The sequence below is a fragment of the Stegostoma tigrinum genome, chromosome 4, assembly GCF_030684315.1.
Source record: "Stegostoma tigrinum isolate sSteTig4 chromosome 4, sSteTig4.hap1, whole genome shotgun sequence".
Lineage (NCBI taxonomy): Eukaryota > Metazoa > Chordata > Chondrichthyes > Orectolobiformes > Stegostomatidae > Stegostoma > Stegostoma tigrinum.
This window is the reverse complement of record NC_081357.1, coordinates 98,030,182-98,049,721: the sequence shown is the minus strand read 5'-3', so window position 1 is coordinate 98,049,721 and position 19,540 is coordinate 98,030,182. Positions and strand designations below refer to the sequence as shown.

The following is a 19,540-nucleotide window of genomic DNA, read 5'->3' as shown; positions in this document are numbered from 1 at the left end:
GATTAGCAAACTTCAGAGTCCACTGCTGGGCCTAAATGATGAGGACTAATTAATTCCATTTATTACCATACCACACTTAAAGATATTGTACCTTTGACAGTATTTTGTTTAAGGTTTCTGAGAAATAACAGCAATTATTTGAGAGTGAAGTCAGTTATTCATTGTCTTTTAAGTCTTATCACCTTGTGGAATGCCTTGACTTCAGGTGCTGTTGCAAAATTTATGCTTACATGCTTGATTACCATCATGATAAAATGTACTGGGTCAACCTTGCTGAATCACCAAAGCATTCAGCCTTAATGCACATGGCAACATTCTTTCCCACTAGAGAGGACCACCAGATCATTTTAATTCGGTATACCAATTTAGACTATTTTCCGGCATACCTAACAATAGCTTATAATATAAACCACTATTTTGGTTAAGCTGCCAATACTGTGTATAACAGTGGAAGCAAGCAGAGATAATGGGAAGTGCAGATGCTGGAGAATCCAAGATAACAAAGCTTGGAGCTGGATGAACACAGCAGGCCAAGCAGCATCTTACGAGCACAAAATCTGACGTTTCGAGCCAAGACCCTTCATCTGAAAGAAGTATAAGCATACACCTAGGTTCACTCAGATCACTTATCCTCCTAGACAACAAAGTGTGGAGCTGGATGAACACAGCAGGCCAAGCAGCATCTCAGGAGCACAAAAGCTGACGTTTCGGGCCTAGACCCTTCATCAGAGAGGGGGGTGGGGTGAGGGTTCTGGAATAAATAGGGAGAGAGGGGGAGGCGGACCGAAGATGGAGAGAAAAGAAGATAGGTGGAGAGGAGAGTATAGGTGGGGAGGTAGGGAGGGGATAGATCAGTCCAGGGAAGACGGACAGGTCAAGGAGGTGGGATGAGGTTAGTAGGTAGGAAATGGAGGTGCAGCTTGAGGTGGGAGGAGGGGATGGGTGAGAGGAAGAACAAGTTAGGGAGGCAGAGACAGCCTGGGCTGGTTTTGGAATGCAGTGGGGGGAGGGGGAGAGGATGCGGTGGGGGAAGGGGAGATTTTGAAGCTGGTGAAGTCCACATTGATACCATTGGGCTGCAGGGTTCCCAAGCGGAATATGAGTTGCTGCTCCTGCAACCTTCGGGTGGCATCATTGTGGCACTGCAGGAGGCCCATGATGGACATTTCATCTAAAAAATGGAAGGGGGGAGTTAAAATGGTTCGCAACTGGGAGGTGCAGTTGTTTATTACGAACTGAGCGGAGATGTTCTGCAAAACGGTCCCCAAGCTTCCGCTTGGTTTCCCCAATGTAGAGGAAGCCACACCGGATACAATGGATACAGTATACCACATTGGCAGATGTGCAGGTGAACCTCTGCTTAATATGGAAAGTCATCTTGGGGCCTGGGATGGGGGTGAGGGAGGAGGTGTGGGGGCAAGTGTAGCACTTCCTGCAATTGCAGGGGAAGTTGCCGGGTGTGGTGAGGTTGGAGGGCAGTGTGGAGCGAACAAGTGAGTCACAGAGAGAGTGGTCTCTCCGGAAGGCAGACAAGGGTGGAGATGGAAAAATGTCTTGGGTGGTGGGGTCGGATTGTAGATGGCGGAAGTGTCGGAGGATGATGCGTTGTATCCAGAGGTTGGTGGAGTGCTGTGTGGGAACGAGGGGATCCTCTTTGGGCGGTTGTGGCAGGGGGCGGGGTGTGAGGGATGTGTTGAGGGAAATGCGGGAGACGCGGTCAAGGGCGTTCTTGACCACTGCGGGGGGAAAGTTGCAGTCCTTGAAGAACGTGGACATCTGGGATGTGCGGGAGTGGAATGCCTCATTGTGGGAGCAGATGCGGCGGAGGCGGAGGAATTGGGAATAGGAGATGGAATTTTTGCAGGAGGGTGAGTGGGAGGAGGTGTATTCTAGGTAGCTGTGGGAGTCGGTGGGCTTGAAATGGACATCAGTTACTAGCTGGTTGCCTGAGATGGAGACTGAGAGGCCCAGGAAGGTGAGGGATGTGTTGGAGATGGCCCAGGTGAACTTGAGGTTGGGGTGGAAGGTGTTGGTGAAGTGGATGAACTGTTCGAGCTCCTCTGGGGAGCAAGAGGCGATGCCGATACAGTCATCAATGTACCGGAGGAAGAGGTGGGGTTTGGGGCCTGTGTAGGTGCGGAAGAGGGACTGTTCCACGTAACCTACAAAGAGGCAGGCATAGCTTGGGCCCATGCGGGTGCCCATGGCCACCCTCTTAGTCTGTAGGAAGTCGGAGGATTCGAAAGAGAAGTTGTTGAGGGTGAGGATGAGTCGGTTAGGTGGATGAGGGTGTCAGTGGAGGGTGATTGGTTGGGCCTGCGGGACAGGAAGAAGCAGAGTTCCTTGAGGCCATCTGCATGAGGAATACATGTGTATAGGGACTGGACGTCCATGGTGAAAATGAGATGTTGGGGGCCAGGGAATTGGAAGTTCTGGAGGAGGTGGAGGGCGTGGGTGGTGTCACAGACGTAGGTAGGGAGTTCCTGGACCAAAGGGGAGAAAATGGAGTCCAGATAGGTGGAGATGAGTTCGGTGGGGCAGGAACAGGCTGAGACAATGGGTCGACTGGGGCAGGTAGGTTTGTGGATTTTGGGAAGGAGATAGAAACGGGCCGTGCGGTGTTGGGGAACAATGAGGGTGGAGGCTGTGGGTGGGAGGTCCCCTGAGGTGATGAGGTCATGAATGGTGTTGGAGATGATGGTTTGGTGCTTGGGGGTGGGGTCACGATCATGGGAGTGGTAGGAGGAGGTGTCGGAGAGTTGGCGTTGTCCATAACTGATGTCTATTTCAAGCCCAACGACTCCCACAGCTACCTAGAATACACCTCCTCCCACCCACCCTCCTGCAAAAATTCCATCCCCTAGTCCCAATTCCTCTGCCTCCGCCGCATCTGCTCCCACGATGAGGCATTCCACTCCCACACATCCCAGATGTCCAAGTTCTTCAAGGACCGCAACTTTCCCCCCGCAGTGGTCGAGAACGCCCTTGACCGCATTTCCTGCAACACATGCCTCACACCCCGCCCCCACCATAACCGCCCAAAGAGGATCCCCCTCGTTCTCACACACCACCCCAACAACCTCCGGATACAACGCATCATCCTCTGACACTTCCGCCATGTACAATCCGACCCCACCACACAAGACATTTTTCCATCCCCACCCTTGTCTGGTTTCCGGAGAGACCACTCTCTCCGTGACTCCCTTGTTCGCTCCACACTGCCCTCCAACCCCACCACACTTGGCACCTTCCCCTGCAACTGCAGGAAGTACTACACTTGCCCCCACACCTCACCCCCATCCCAGGCCCCAAGATGACTTTCCATATTAAGCAGAGGTTCACCTGCACATCTGCCAATGTGGTATACTTTATCCATTGTACCCAGTATGGCTTCCTCTACATTGGGGAAACCAAGCGGCGGCTTGGGGACCGCTTTGCAGAACACCTCAGCTTGGTTCGCAATAAACAACTGCACCTCCCAGTTGCGAACCATTTTAACTCCCCCCTCCCATTCTTTAGATGACATGTCCATCATGGGCCTCCTGCAGTGCCACAATGATGCCACCCGAAGGTTGTAGGAACAGCAACTCATACTCCGCTTGGGAACCCTGCAGCCCAATGGTATCAATGTGGACTTCACCAGCTTCAAAATCTCCCCTTCCCCCACCGCATCCCAAAACCAGCCCAGCTCTTCTCCTCCCCCCACTGCATCCCAAAACCAGCCCAGCTCTTCCCCTCCACCCACTGCATCCCAAAACCAGTCCAGCCTGTCTCTGCCTCCCTAACCTGTTCTTCCTCTCACCCATCCCTTCCTCCCACCTCAAGCCGCACCTCCATTTCCTACCTACTAACCTCATCCCACCTCCTTGACCTGTCCGTCTGCCCTGGACTGACCTATCCCCTCCCTACCTCCCCACCTATACTCTCCTCTCCACCTATCTTCTTTTCTCTCCATCTTCGGTCCGCCTCCCCCTCTCTCCCTATTTATTCCAGAACCCTCTCCCCATCCCCCTCTCTGATGAAGGTTCTGGGCCTAAAACGTCAGCTTTTGTGCTCCTGAGATGCTGCTTGGTCTGCTGTGTTCATCCAACTCCACACTTTGTTGTCTTGGATTCTCCAGCATCTGCAGTTCCCATTATCTCTCTCACTTACCCTCCTAGGGTCCCTTCACTCTACTGAAAAGAAGCAGTGTCTGGCTCCCTGCATGTCATTCAGGCTTTCTGCTAAGGGAGATACTGTAAGAGTTGTGAGATATTGTATGATGATTCTCTTTACTAACTCATGAGCATTCTATGTTTATCATATTTCCATTCACTCATTCATAAAACCGCATTTTTGTAGTACATTTCATAAACTAAATGAAACATCCCTTCTAACCCATTACTGTTTCTTTACACCTTTCAATTCTTATCCACTCATGCTGCAAGCAGTGTTTAGACCTGTTTCTGTACCAAAGGCTACCCCTAAGTGTTAATACTGTAACCTACTCGGAACAATACCATCCCTGCCATCGTGTCTCCATAACCTGCTTGAAACTATGGAAAGATTATAATATTAATTAGCCCTTAGCAACTGTCTCTCAGGGCCCAACTAGGTTGCACATATCAAGCAGTTTCCTCCACTAGTATATGTACTTTTTAGATACATATTAAATAGGGCTGCTACACCTTTTAAGAAACTTACTATCAAAGCAGCATTTCCATGAAACTGTATGAATGAATGTTTAAGAACTGGCAATAATAAATGAAATCTCATGACCCAGCTGCAGATCAGTTTAATATCCACTAACTTTCTTTTAGTACACATAATTTCTCACTTACTTAGATCATATAGATCTAGTATTTTTACTAATATTACTAATTTTAAAGACAAAAGGACTAACACGTTTTAATTATGCAAACTCAGAGCGGATAGACATTCTAATCCCATTAGAAGTAACAAACAGCATTTAGCAAGTGCTTAAACCATCTCCAGCTTCCCCAGGACAGATGTCAAGCAAACATTTGTGTACAATAGATACAACCATGTAACACCATAGTGCTAACATTTTAATGTGTGTAAGAACTGTATAAACGGGCTACTGAAAACCTGTACTTCAGTTTCCATTGCCATCTTCAACTGCGCTACCGAAGATGCTCAATAAAGAGGCTATTTTCACCACTCAACGAGCCCAATTGTTGCTAAAACATATATCAGAGATAATGGGAACTACAGATGCTGGAGAATCTGAGAGAACAAAGTGTGAAGCTGGATGAACACAGCAGGCCAAGCAGCATCTTAGGAGCACAAAAGCTGATGTATGAATGGTCTAGGTCCGAAACAGGATGCTAAAACATGATCCCCCAACTTGACATAGTCAGCAGGATCGCTGGGAACACCATCAAAACTGACCAGTCGCTGATACTACTCTGAATGTAAGAAGCATTCTTCTAGTCGTGACCTGGCCCCTGAACTCGATCCCGAACCTCCCATGAGTTGGCCATTTTACAAATTCCCCACATCCAGACCTCGAGCCCTCCAAATTGGCTAAAATTGCCTACAACATGAGTATTCAGGTGACCATGTGTGACCTTGGTAAGCTGCCTACAACTTCCAAAGGTGGACTGCCCAATCCCCTGACACAACGAGAAAAAAAAATTGCAGCAATTACAAAACTACCTTGAAGTATGGTTCGCTGTAGGAAAACTCCCAACCAAAGTTGGACAGAAATACAATGTTCCCAAAGGACAGTGTACCTGGATGACATAAAGCAGGTCTGGAGAAAAACCACCCCACATAAAGAACTAAATGGTTCCGTACGTTAATGGGACAAATCTACCACAGGAATAAAACCATTTCTCAATCAGCCCATGATCATCAATTAAACAATCTTAAACAGCAATTAAAAGCACTGCAGGAACAGATGCAAAAGGAAAGGTCAAAGCAAGAAAAAGCTGAATTTGGAAATCAGGAGCTTGATAAAGAAAACAAGAAACTGAAGAACGGGATAACATTCCTGTCAGTTTCTTCCCCGGTTCCCAAGTCCATTTGGAATTTGTATCCAACTACTTGCATCATCCAGGAAGTGGTTCAGCAAAACCTACCTATCGCCATCGGTAAAGAGAGGGATGGGACTGATGCGTTCTCTAGCAGTGAAGGCAATGTGGACTGTATAAGCCCGACACCATTTTTATGACCCCTTAATACCAAGATGATAAATATAGAGAAAGTGGTAATGCAAAGGTTAGAGGATGGCACTGAGGTGAATGTTTCAATAAAATGGACCAAACACACTGTGCATGTACTTGTGACCCCTGAAAACATAGACAGGTGGTCTAAACAAATGCCTCACCCAAAGCAGGGGCCACTGAGGACATGGGAAAGCCTAGACCAGTTTAAGGGGAATATATATGTTCTGTACCTGGGACAGGTTACAAATTCTGAAAGTCATTGTCACTAAAACAGAAGGATGCCTTCTCCATGAGGCAGTCAAAGGTAACTTTGGAGAGTACGAGTAGGAGCTACAAGCTGGCTGGTCAGCAATAAAACATTGATTACAGGGGTGTAGTCTGCCTAAGATTGATTGGACAAAAGTCACGGCTTGTTGTCAGAAAGCTACAGAAGAGGTTCCAGAACATGGGGAGAGGTTTAGGATGACCTAGAAAGAGTAAGCAGGAGTCCCACATATGCAGGATGGTGGAAATTTCAAAGGTTATGATTACAGCCATCTGAAGACTGCTTTGGTGGCTGGACTTAAACCACAGCTTGTTAGGATGCTAAAGCTCACCAGATCAGACTGAGACCAGATGGGGACTAATTATTATGAACTGGTGGTCCAGGCCCACGAGCACACCAAATAGCATGCCCTACAACTAGGACAAATGGGACAGATCCCCCACGCCATCCCCTCCCCTCCCAGTGACCCTGGAAAGATCCAAGACAAATGCCCAGGGAAGTACAAACAATGCAGAAAGATTGTTCCTGAGAGGAGAAATGTAAATGGATCAATAGTGGACACAGGCTATGTAAAGACAGAGTTTGGAGACATCAAAAGTCAAATCGCCCAATTGCACCCACTGCCTTGATGCCTTATCTGGCACAAATCTACTTCTGGGGACATTTGGAGCCTAAACAGATGTCAGCCTGATTCCAGCACAGCAGTAGTGGACTGCTCCCTCACTTGCCATAAGGACAACCTTGAAGCCAAAGTGTAAGTTCCCCAACTGAAAGCAGCATTGCCTGCAAGTCCGTTGCAGTACTTGCAAGTTGATTATTTCTCGCTTCCACAGTTACAGTTATTCAGACATCCTTGTAATTGTGGAAAAGTTTTCTAGATGGGTGGAGACTGCTCCCTTGTGAGAGGGCACAGCCAAAGTGCTGTGTAAGAATCGCATGTCCCATTGGGACCTACCCACCATCATTGACTTGGACAGGGAATCCATTTTACAGGAACAGTGTGTCAAGAAGCTTGCTGGTTATAGAGGATTGACTGGAACTAGTGCTACCTATCATTCATGATCATCAGGGCAGGTGGTAAGAATGAATTAGACCCTGAAACAGCAATTGGCTAAATACCACCAGGAGAAAATGCCCTGGACCCAGGCTTTACTAATAGTGCTATGCAATGTCAGGGCTACACCCAACAAAATGATAGGTTTGAGTCCATTTGAAATAGCAACAAGCAGGTCAATATCCCTAACCAGGACAACAGACCTCAGAATATTCACTGTCATCTTATTAGTGACGTCCTATTGTCTAAGTGCCAAGCAATAATAGGTGCAGTAAATTCTGCCTCCTCAGAGGCATCGGCTGTCTGGAAGGACCTGGCAGGGAGAAGTCACGACATCATATCAGGTGCGTGGCTTCTTGTGAAAAAGGCCCACAAGGAACCATTAGGCACAAAGTGCTGGTGGTCCAGGCCCACTAGCACACCAAATAGCAGGTGCTGCTGATCACCCAGGTGGCTGTCAAGGTCGAGGCAAAAAGGCCTGGATTCATGCCTCCCACATCAAATAGGCATCCTATAATTCAGAAGAACCAGAGACTGACTGACCACCATGGTGAACACTGTCATATTTTCAATTATGGTTATTGCAGTTTTTGTACTATTAGGGTATTCAGAGTTACATGCAAATACTTACCTCTATATGTCATATGCCTATGCCAAAGCTTCTAATCTGTCCAAGTGTTCACTATGTTCCCACATTCCCACTCACTCTAAAGGAGGAATCCCATTCTACTCTATTCCCTTCACTGAATCTGAAATGGCAATGGTATGCTTATCAAAATTTCACGTCCCACCATCTCCAGGCCTTGGGATGTTGGCTAATGTACATAACTAGGTGCCCCCCCTCCCCCCCATGGGTTCAGTCATGAACATGACAGGGAGTATTGAAGCCTGGTGGTCTGTGAACTGGCCCCTGACCATCTCTATGTGGTACCAGCCCAGTTATGATCATATCCATAATACCTCAAATCAGGAAAGATCACAAGGGACCATGTGTTTTGTCAACCTCTCCAAGTCAACGGTGAGGGAAGAGATGGGGCACAGCAGTTGCTCTCTATATTTCAATATCACAGCCACATCCAGTCTGTTGACCACTTTTGTTCAGGGTATTAGTGGAGGCATCTCTTCCATGCAATGGTATCCTGAAGTTATCGTCCATTTCGTCTCCTATAATGGCACTTATTTCAGCTGTGGCCACACAGCGCACCCATGGTTCCCCAACCACTGGCAAGGTTCACGTTACCTCAGGTACTATAGTCACATACATACATCTACTAAACTGCCTAGCTAGAGACACAAAAGAGCCATCTCTGAAACTGAGTGTTTCTTTTCTATTGCACTTCGTTTCTGTGGTATGGCCAAGAGAAACCATAACCTGGCTTCGGTTCTGGGAAAACTTGGAAATGATATATTTGCTGCCTTTGGCAGAATAAATGATGAACTGGTCACCAGTCACACAGTAGCATTCCAGAACCAAATGGCCCTTGATTTTGTTTTAGCCAAGAGAGGGACAACTATATCACAGATAACTCTGAAAGTATTACTAATCTAGCTGCCCATATTAGGAAGAAGGTAGAAAACATCCAACAACCTCCTCCATCTACTCAATGCAGCTGGGCAACAGGATGGCTGAGATCCTTAGGGACGTATATTGTCACAGGCTTACCATGTTTATTCCTGTCACTTTCGCTGTGTATGGTGTTTTCTCTTTTATGAAGTGCAGTTGCCAACATTCCCATATTGAAAATTGAATCTGTCCATTATTACTGTAGTACTCACAAACTTGTATATCTATGTATCGTAAAACTTGTAAGCTATTAAAAGCATGAACCATTCCCAACTATGAGCCTTGTCTCCACAAGCCCCTCCAACATCTAAAAGACGCAAATGGTACATGTGATTTATAAGAATTGAGTGATTCTCTTCAAAGGTTCTCAGCACAATCAGAAAGGGGGACTGTGAGATATTGTACTATGATTCTCTTTACTAACTCCCTCATGTTTATTATAACACATTTCTATTCACTCATTCATAAACCGTGCTTTTGTAATACATTTTATAAACTAAACATCTCCTCTAACCCATTACTTTCTTTACACGTTTCAATTCTTATCAGCCCATGTTACAAGAAGTGTTTAGACCTGTTTCTGTACAAAAGGCTACCCCTGAATAAGTGTTAATATTGTAACCTACCCAGGGAGACTTTCACTCATCCCAGATAGTGAATGGGTTCCATCCTTGAGTATGTACATTAATGTGTACATAAGTCAGAAGACATTTTAGGATGATAATAAAACTGTTGTTCATAAGTAGGAAGAAACATTTGCAAGTTAAATATTTTAATTAATAAATACACATCCCATGTGGGATTTCATTTGTCAGTATGAGCACTTGTAATTCAGGTGTTCATAAATCAGGAACTGCCTGTATTACTATTTTAATTGTTGTTGTGATATTATATACAGGCTGTTACACCTATAATCTGCTTACTTTGCTAAATTAAAATCCAGCACAGCAGAAACAAAAAAAACTTCTAAATTGAGTGCAAAATAACAAAGTAATTAAGACCCAGGGCCAGAAGTGTAAAAGAACAGTACATATCAACAAACAACTGCTTGTTTTGTTTACATGACATTCTTCTGGCTGCTAATTTAACATGTGTCAATGAAGAAAATATAATAAAGATGCATTACACGTTTGGTAACATTAGTTTCTGTACTTCCAGAATTTTCACCTTAGATTGTGGTACGGCAAACAAAATGAGGGGCCAGGGAGACTTTCAGTCATCCCAGGTAGTTGAATAACATTTCATTCACAGGTCCATTAACATATTTCAGTGGGTAGTTGCTTTTAAAGCTGTAGGACTTTTTTTTCTTACAGCCCTTAGTTTCTAAACTATGTTAAGTGCCTTTGAGTAAAACATAAAGTAGCAGAACTCACCATGAAAGGACTCTACAGAAGTCAGTGGATTTGTTATTAAAATAGGCTTTCTGGAATTGAACATTTGTTTTCCTGCAGGAACTGAGAATCAGGTGCTGCACATTTCTAACAGTTGGCTAGATCACAAGACAGAGGTTTATTCTCCAAGAAGAATGAGGAAAGTAAACATATCTCCTTCCACCTTTGGAACTTTGATGAAAAATCAATGAACAACACCTTTCATATCCTCAAGGCATCCAAAGGCACTTTACAACCAATGGATTACTTCAAAATGTAGTCACAGCTACAAAGTCAAATCCACTATTGATGTGCCTCTGCATACCATCAAGATCAGTAACTGTTCCAAGCTATTAATCCTTTGCTTCATTTGGAGAAAAGTCTTTACCAATTAAAATAATTTGTTTTAAACTGAAAAACAAAGTATGCTAAAATGTTAACAAAGGTGAAGTTGAAGAAAAAAACTTGAATGTTTTCATCTTGCACTCAAGACATTTTGCAACTATTAGAGAGTGAACAAAATTCATACTGTATGAGTAGATAATGCAGACTAGTAGTTGCTATGGAGAATATACTAGTTAATGATTTTGATATTTAAATACCAAGTCTTGAGTTGATTCCAATAACCAAGGCATTGCCCAGAGAAATGAACTAGAGCATGACTGTGCAAAAAATTACACAGTCTGGTGGAATCACATCTAAACGTTAGGCAGCGTTGTGAATTTTAAGTACGAGCTGATTGGGAATGTTCAATACCTTGCTTGTTGTGTGTTAACAAAAGGATGTGCTCTTTAGTGAAATCTGCCAGTCCTTGATACGTACACTCTACATACCAAACACCATACTGGCACTGAAATTCATTATTTGCGTTTCTAATTTGAGACATTGGCAAAACGTCTTCTTGGCTTGACAAAACTTGGCAGTTACCTGTCAATCATTGTTAACTGGCACATCTTCATGTCAATGCTTCTACCAATCAGCCCCTGTGTCAACTAACGAGCACTCAGACAATATGAATATTGTTTGCCCTTGACTTAGGAAAAAAAAATTCCCAACAATTTACCAGAGGGCAAGACAAAAACTTTGGCAAAATATATCGTTTTTCCTTCAACACTAAAGGTGAAGTCCTTTATAACTGTCTCTGATGTTTGTACAAGATGCCACATATTTCATATCTTGTTAGATAAATTCATACACATGACACTGTCAAACAGTGAGTAGTTACAAGGGAATCTATATTTTAAAATTTAATTTGTATGTTTTTAAGGCAGACCGTATTTCAAAATAAATGCTAAAAAATGAAACAAGGAGAAGCAAGAAAGATAAAACTACAAACGATAAAGGTCTCCATTTCTAATAAAACTACAATCAGATTGGAAAATTGAAACACACCCTTGTTACAGGCCAGTCCAAACTAAGCAGTAGCTATTTGTTCAGTCTGCTAAGTATAAACTGGTCGAAGAAGATTGACGGGGACTGTCGATTCCAGGTCCGAGGTAGGGTCACTCAATCAGAAACTGATTTTTATTTCCCCCCACAGATGCCGCCAGATCTTCTGGGATTTTCCAGCAATCTCTACTTTTGTCCCTGACACTGAGAATAGGTTTCAACAGCTGTTTTTATTACTGACAGATAACAGTGGTAGTGTGCCTCAGACTGAAATGGGCAGATTTTGATTCTGTAGTGCTTTTGAACAAAACTCAGAGTGGAACCTGTAAAGGCAGATTTTGAAGGATTTTGAGAATTACTGTGATAATTTCACTGAGTGGACTGCTGAACCAATTCACAGAATCTGTCACTTACTGCAAATTAATGATTTATATTGAACTACACTTGGCCCGTTGAGTCAGGTTCAACCTATGTCAATTCTAGATCTTAGACAGTATTTAGTGTTTGCTTTGTAGACTCTTGTACAGTCAAAATCTTTATTTTAAACCATGAAGCCTTGAAACTTCATTCCTTTCATAGTTAGCTAGGGCTTCATATTTTTATTTTTAAACAAAAAAGTTACTGGTCTCTAGAGGCTGTAGTACAATAAACAAGACATGATACAACACAAGATTATTCTCCTAACTTATTTTGGTTCACTCTTATATGATTATCTGAGTGGTAGCTGATTAACAGCAAAGCTACATCAACAAAGCACGGCAAAACGAAAATTAAAGGGTATTAGAAGTTTACTTTCATTTGCACTATGGGCTATTTTCATTAGTAACACAAGCTACTGAAATGTACTAACATGGGTAGAATCAAATGCTGCAGCTATTTTTTTTAAAAACTGAATTCGAAGAGTGTTACTGTATCTCAAAATTTTAATTGATCTTTGTTTTTCTGTCAAAGTTAAATTTCCTGAGAAAATGCAGACAAGATATTGAATGTAACAATGTTAAATTTCACATGATTTGTTATTAACCAATAACTTGACGTCATTTGTGTGTAGTTCACCTAAAGTGATCACCAAAATAAATCAGTACACATTCTGGTAAACATCCAACTACTACCTTAAACAATATATGTAAGTTAGGAAAAAAGCATGAAGTCAAATAACACTTTTATAAACAAGAACAAAACCCTACGTTAGTACACTGCAACCAGAGGTACACTAAATCTTTTAAGCATTAAAGTTATGCACAGGCGTAAAAAGCCTGAAGCACAAAACAGAAGACCAATCAAAAATCTGCACAACTCATAGGACACATTCTCTTGTAATCATCCACAATCTGAATCAGTTTCTGTTTAGTTCTCTGCAGTCTTGCACTGTTGCGACAATCTCTCGTACAATATTATTCCTATTATCCTTTGAAATCTGTAAAACAAAAATAACTATTCAATAATTAATTTCTCAAATGGGGAATACTGCAGAATGGTTTATGTACATTCCTTATTAACTCCTTATTAATTATTTAGTTCTTGCATGCTAGAATGCTGAAGTATAATTCTAGTAGCATAGTTCTTACAACTTGGTAATTTATTTTAGAGTATATTCCGTGTCTGCTCAATTGCATATGGCAGTATTCAGGTTCTTACATTAAATATTTTAACATCCTTTCTGCTTCTGATTTCTTCCACAAGTTCTAAAGGTTTTCCTTTCGGGATAGGAATAGTCCCAAGTATGGTGCCACCAGGTCCATCTAGGATTTGACGTACAGACTGGATAAAGGGTTCACTAAAGAGCTCCATTTTTCCAATCTCATCTATCACGTACACCCTTTTCTCTGTGTCATTTCTGTCGCTAACCTACAAGAAGTAGAGGAAACAAATTAAGAGTACTACCCTATTAACCTTTTGCTTTTTCTGTTGACACAAGATTCATATTTTTTAGGTTTCTTTTCAATTGTCATAACCAACCATTAAATTCCTCTACTTAAATTTGGATTACCATTGTTCTAGCAAGTTTCTCATGTCAACTGTCTCCGACAGATATAACAAGACAAAAAAGTAGGATTAGTATATCTTTCAAGAACAAAAGTCTTACTTTTCTGAGAAGAGGGAGGACTAGGCATTCAAATGACGGAATATCCACTGCATATTGGCCAACTCTATATTCACATCTACGGTTCAGAGAACCTGAATCACAGCTAAGGGCAGGAAAATATCATTTTTAAAAATAAAAACTCATTATCTTAAAATAATATTTTAAACAGGCTTGAGGAATTGAAACATTTTATACCTAGTTCTGGACAAAGGTCCTCGCTTCCCCGATACTGTAACAACATCAAATCCTATTCTTCTCCTATCTTTTCTGACTTCTTCAGTGTAAAATCCATCAAGAGGAACACCAGAAGATTTCAACACATCTATGGTTTTGTGGATTAGGGTTGTTTTACCTATACCTAGAGAATTATGAAAAAAAATTTACTCAAATGATAAGTGGGATTAGCTATTGTACCTCGACTAAAATAGAATAAATTAATGTGAAATAGACAATCTTGAGAATTAAATTTTTAATACACTTCCTATTCTATTTTTTTAAAATCCCCAGGCAAAAATCCCATAGCCAAAGACTATCACCTTAATTAAGCACCATTTCCGTCTCAGCAGCATTTCACTTGATGGTTCTGGATGTGCAACCAATTTATCATTTAAAAACCATTTTATTAAGAACACAAAATATAATGTGAACATGGTTGTGACAACTTCTAGTTTGGGCTGCAAGTAATAATGAATTTTTAGTTAATTGCTTCCAAAAATAAAGTTATTTAAAATGCATAAAAACACTTGCTGTCCAATTGTACATTGTAGGCTGAAAACAGGCCTTCACATATCACAAAGCATCTTTAAACTGAATGCTGAAGTCCAGTAATATTGCTTGTAAAAAAAAAATTTCAGGGCTGACATTTCCATAACTTAAACCCCAAAGTACATCTGTGCTTGCGCTTTATTACATGCATCCATCTCTTATGCTCTATAATATAAAATGAGATAAAACATTGTGTTTGTTCCACTAGTAATTCAATCAATCTGCAGGACTCAGACTGCCAGTACAGTGCTCAAAGCACCAGCTTAAATCACTACTACAAAACTGTGCAGCTTTTATTGTGTGTTGAATCTGGTCACGTTTTTGCTAGAATAGAATAGCAATTTGTCACTTCTATCTTTACAAAAAAAAATGAAAAGTTTTATAAGTCACCATACCACAGTGTCTAAATTAATGAGAAAAATCATAAATAAGAAAGTAAAAGTTCACAGTTCAATTAACATCTCCTGGGTTTGGGGTATGCTGGAGAACTGGGCCAAAACTGCCATCCCGGACTGAGACCACCCCACCATACTGGGACAAGACTTCCACGCCAGAACTAGATCTCTATGCTGGGCCGCCGAAAGACACTGAAGCCATCTCTGAAGCGATGACAACAGCTCCACAGCAAGACGAGACCACTGCGCCAGGATCAGATCTTCACACCATGCTGCTGGAGCTGCCGAAGACCTCCACGTCAGGACTAGTTGTCCACAATAGGTTGCTGAAAGACCTAGAAGTGCCGAAGTCCAGCACACGAGGCCAAGGCCGAGACCACACCTCCTGCCTAAGATCGCCACATCGGGCGACTGTCGCACCAGAAGACTACCCCACCAGGCCTATACTGCTATTCTGGGCCACTGGAAGCCACCCCATTGCTGGGCCTGGTCTGAAAGAAGGTGCTACTGCACATAATGTAGAAACCCTATCCACCTTCAAATACCTAGCTGGTTTCAACATTCATGACAGCAATGGAGCCACTTTTTGACAAAAAACAACTTTGCTCAATTGTTCTAATATCTCATTTAGTTTGGTGTAACTTTTTGTCTGATTATCTCCCATGAAGTGCCCTGGGAAAGTTTACTACATTAAATCTGTTCCTCAAATTTCAATTACTACTATATTTATATTTGATCTTCACTGCCCATGTATTGTTTTTTTAATAGTATCGTATCTTTTAACTATACTTAGAGCATTTTCTGCTGTCATTTCTCACAAATCAAATTATGAATACATTGGTGTTAACACTTTCCACAAAAACACATTTCTCCCCAGCTCCCGCCCAAAGGCTAGAATTAACATTTGTAAATGCATTCTCAACACATGGTATAGTTTAACTCAGATTTTTAGTTTATTGCTTTCAAATAAATTCACATGCTATTTTGAAAATAAAAAGGTCTTCCAAGTCTATCTGCACAAAAAGATTGATATTTTTCAACACCATATCATTATCCATTGTCAGGCTCCCCAGAAAAGTGATAGGTCACTGTACTCAATTTCATATTCTCTATGAGCTTCCATTGTTAAAATTTTCATTATTCCGGTTCACAACTTAAAGATCAAGTTGAATCTCACTTATTCAAATATGTTTAAGCAAAGTAGTTAAAAAGAATGTAAAAACAGAAGATTTTTTAAAAGCTATTTCAAAAATCCGTCCTATTATACCTTCAAAGTGTCTAGTATCGATTAGCTTTTTAAATACCACATTTCTCACTCTGGAGAAATTCATTGTAAAGGATTTCTAGGTCACTGGCACTGACAGTTATGCTTTCAGGAACAAGACTGTCCAGGATTTGTTCTGAAGACACAGACCCCTTTTAGTTAATGGAGTCAATTAGGCTGCCTGAGGAACATTCCCCTTCTCTAGGGGAATAATGGAGCCACTTGATTGTGTCCCTTTGCAACTGGTTTTGTCTCACCTTCTGTTCCTCATGGCTTCCTTCCAAGTTGGAGGCAAGCAACGGGGAAATGTGACAATAAGAACATAACTAGGAGGAGAAATGGACAATTCAGGCCATTGAGCCTGCTCCACCATGTGATTCATTCATGGCTGATTTTAATTTGGCCTCAACTCCAATTTGCTGACCACTCTCCAGAGCCCCTCGACCCATTACTAATTGAAAGCTACCTGCACTCTTTAAATTTATTCAGTCCTAAAATCCACCATACTCTGGGTAGTGTGTTGCACAGATTCACGACTCTCTTAATTCTCCACGTTATCCCAATACTGTGACACGGTGGGTGCCACTATAGCGGAGAATAGCGTCGTGTCTGAGAGCACACGGTACCGCCAACGTTGACTCCGCGCTGCACTTTTTGGGGGTTGGCGGGTACAAAACCTGGTCCCTCAGAAAAAATAAAACTAACACTCATCACCCACACGATTATTTTCCCCAAACGCTTTCACTGCTTTGACCCACAGCAACATCTCACAAATGCGGGGGGAGGGGGGAGACAAGATTCCGACTTCAGGCCGCGTTCTCTCCAACCCCCGATACCGCGGTCAGTTTTCCCGAACCGTGCCCGGCGACCGTCCGCACCACTCCCGTTCCTACCAGCTACCGAAACCGCAGAGTAGACCTCGGCTGTCGCTACCTGGAGGCCCCGTCAGGAATACGTGCCGCGCCATCTTACCGCCGCGTCGCGCGAGGCACATGCGCCTGCGCACACCACGCCCCCCAGCCCTTCCGTTCAGCTGCAGCTTAAACAAGATCCCGATGACTAACTCACCTTTGGCACACTTCGTTCTTTAAGCATTATATTTTTCGTGGTCGCACGGAGCAAAAACTTTGAGATAGTCACAGAAGAAGCCTCATAAAGAAAGAAGCTTGTTATTTGTTTCAATAGTAAATTCATCTGAGCTAGGTTTATCAGTACCAAAAGTGAACTAAATATGCTATACCCTGTAAGGACTTTCTCACCTTCATGTATCTCCTTAAATTTCTTTTTAAAGTTGTTCAAGGCTCAAAACTTTAATATTTTCTCCCATTGAATGTGTTGCGTTATTTCTTCCTTATCATTCTTTATGTAGAACAAACTGATTCTGGGAGTGAGCGCTGAGTGCTCAATGAGTACAATTCTACTTGGTATTATAGCTTAACACTGATCTTTAGTTATTTGTTGCATTTATTAAATTTTGGCAAAATTCCCTAAACACCAGTTCAATATTACTGATTTTAATGAGACCATAAGAAAAAGGAACAGGCGTAGACCATCAGCCCCTTGAGCCTGCTCCACCAATCGATAGGATCATGGTTGATCTGACATTTCTCATGTCCGCTTTCCTGCACTTTCCCATTAACCCTCGATTTCTCTACTGAGTAAGAATTTATCTGTTTCAGCCCTAAATATACACAAAGACTGCCCCACAGCTGTCTGTGGCAAAGAGTTCCAAAGATTCTCAAATCTTGACTAAATCCTTCCTCATGCCAGTCTTAAATTAGTGTCCCTTTATTCTGAGACTATGGCATCTGGTCTTAGACTTCCCAAAAGGGGAAACACCTCAAGCTCTTAAGAATCCTTTATATTTCAATGAGATCTCCTGTCATTTTTCTAAATTCCAGTGAGTTCAGCCTGTTTAACCTTTGCTCATAAAATAACCCCTTCATACTGGAGATCACCTTAGTGAACCTTCTCGTAACTCCAATGAAATGAGGCCTTTCCCTAAATAAGGGGATGGAAATTGCTCTCAGTACTTCAGATGTGGTTCTAACCAGTACCTTATCCAATTGCGGCAAGACTTTCACTTACTTTCTCCAAGTCATTAATATATATTGGAAACACTTGCAGCCCATTGGAAACCCACTAGTGACAAGTGCCAACTTGAGAAAGAACTCATCCCCATTCATGTTTCATTCCTATTAGCCAATTCTCACACGAATACATACCTCCAGCACCATCTACTGTTAAAGCAACTTTATGTGTAGTACCTAATCGAACAACTTCTTGAAATCTAAATCTCACACATCTACCGGTTCCCCTCTATCCACTCTTTTTGAGAGTTCCTCAGAAAACACAGATAAATTAGTCAGATATGATTTCTCTTCCATGAAGACATGTGACTGTGCTTGACTAGATGATGATTTTCCAGATGTTCTGTTACTCCTTCCAAAATAGTTAATTCCAATATTTTTCTAACAATAGATGAAAAGCTAATCAGCCTAGTTACCCAATTTTTGCACAGAAGTATCATATTGGCTTACTTTGGAATTCTTTATGTTAATGCAAGGTTCAAAGTATCTTGCACCATAAAGACTGATGCAAAATATCTGTTTCCTTCCTCTGACATTTCCTTGTTTCCCCTAACTATCTCCCCAATTCGTGTTCTAAGGTGCCGATGTTTACTTTGATCTCTCTCTTCCTTTTTATATATTTAAAAAAGGTACATTTTTTCCAAATGTACCTGAGCTTTTTGAAGCACTTTATTTTCTTGATTTCTGCTGGGTTTTGTTTTGGGTATAATAAATAGGATTTTTGAAGCACATGAATCTTTACTATGGACCAACTTTAAAAATATTAAGTAGTCCAAAAATGATTTAAAATTCTGGTCCATAAACAACGGTCAAAGCTTGGAACAGACTTCTCCTGTAGAGTGTTGGAAGCAAAATCTATTGAATAAATTAAGAAATAAATAGAAAGGAGGTATTATCAATGGATCAGTGAGGTAAGATTAGCCAAGAGGTCACCTTAATCTGTCTCTCTGCAATGGACATTGAAGCATCCTGGCCAGAATAAGCTCAGTACCCATAATGCTTCCTCCAATTGGTGTTCAGTATGGCAAAGGATTGATTCCAGGATGGTGATAAATAGCAGGAATCTTGCTTGTGTGTGACCTGAAGTGCACCTACCCTATGAAAGCCCAAGTTCAGTTTTAGATTCTG

At 42.1% G+C, this 19,540-nt stretch overlaps 1 protein-coding gene across 3 annotated transcripts; it reads right to left on the bottom strand.

Moving 5' to 3' along the window:
- Window positions 1-12,582: 12,582 nt before the first annotated feature.
- Window positions 12,583-17,339, bottom strand: ntpcr (nucleoside-triphosphatase, cancer-related). 3 transcript variants are annotated; one of them, XM_048531682.2, is made up of 5 exons: window positions 17,256-17,339; window positions 14,094-14,256; window positions 13,899-14,001; window positions 13,451-13,660; window positions 12,583-13,229 (listed from the first exon to the last, which is right to left on the bottom strand). In XM_048531682.2, exons 1-5 carry the CDS (start codon window positions 17,314-17,316, stop codon window positions 13,149-13,151), a joined length of 618 nt encoding a protein of 205 aa, XP_048387639.1. In that variant the 5' UTR covers window positions 17,317-17,339; the 3' UTR covers window positions 12,583-13,148. The 3 variants fall into 3 exon arrangements, with proteins under 3 accessions (XP_048387639.1, XP_048387638.1, XP_048387641.2); XM_048531681.2 differs by having other exon boundaries at window positions 17,223-17,304; XM_048531684.2 differs by lacking the exon at window positions 13,451-13,660 and having other exon boundaries at window positions 17,256-17,304.
- Between the last annotated feature and the right edge of the window lie 2,201 nt (window positions 17,340-19,540).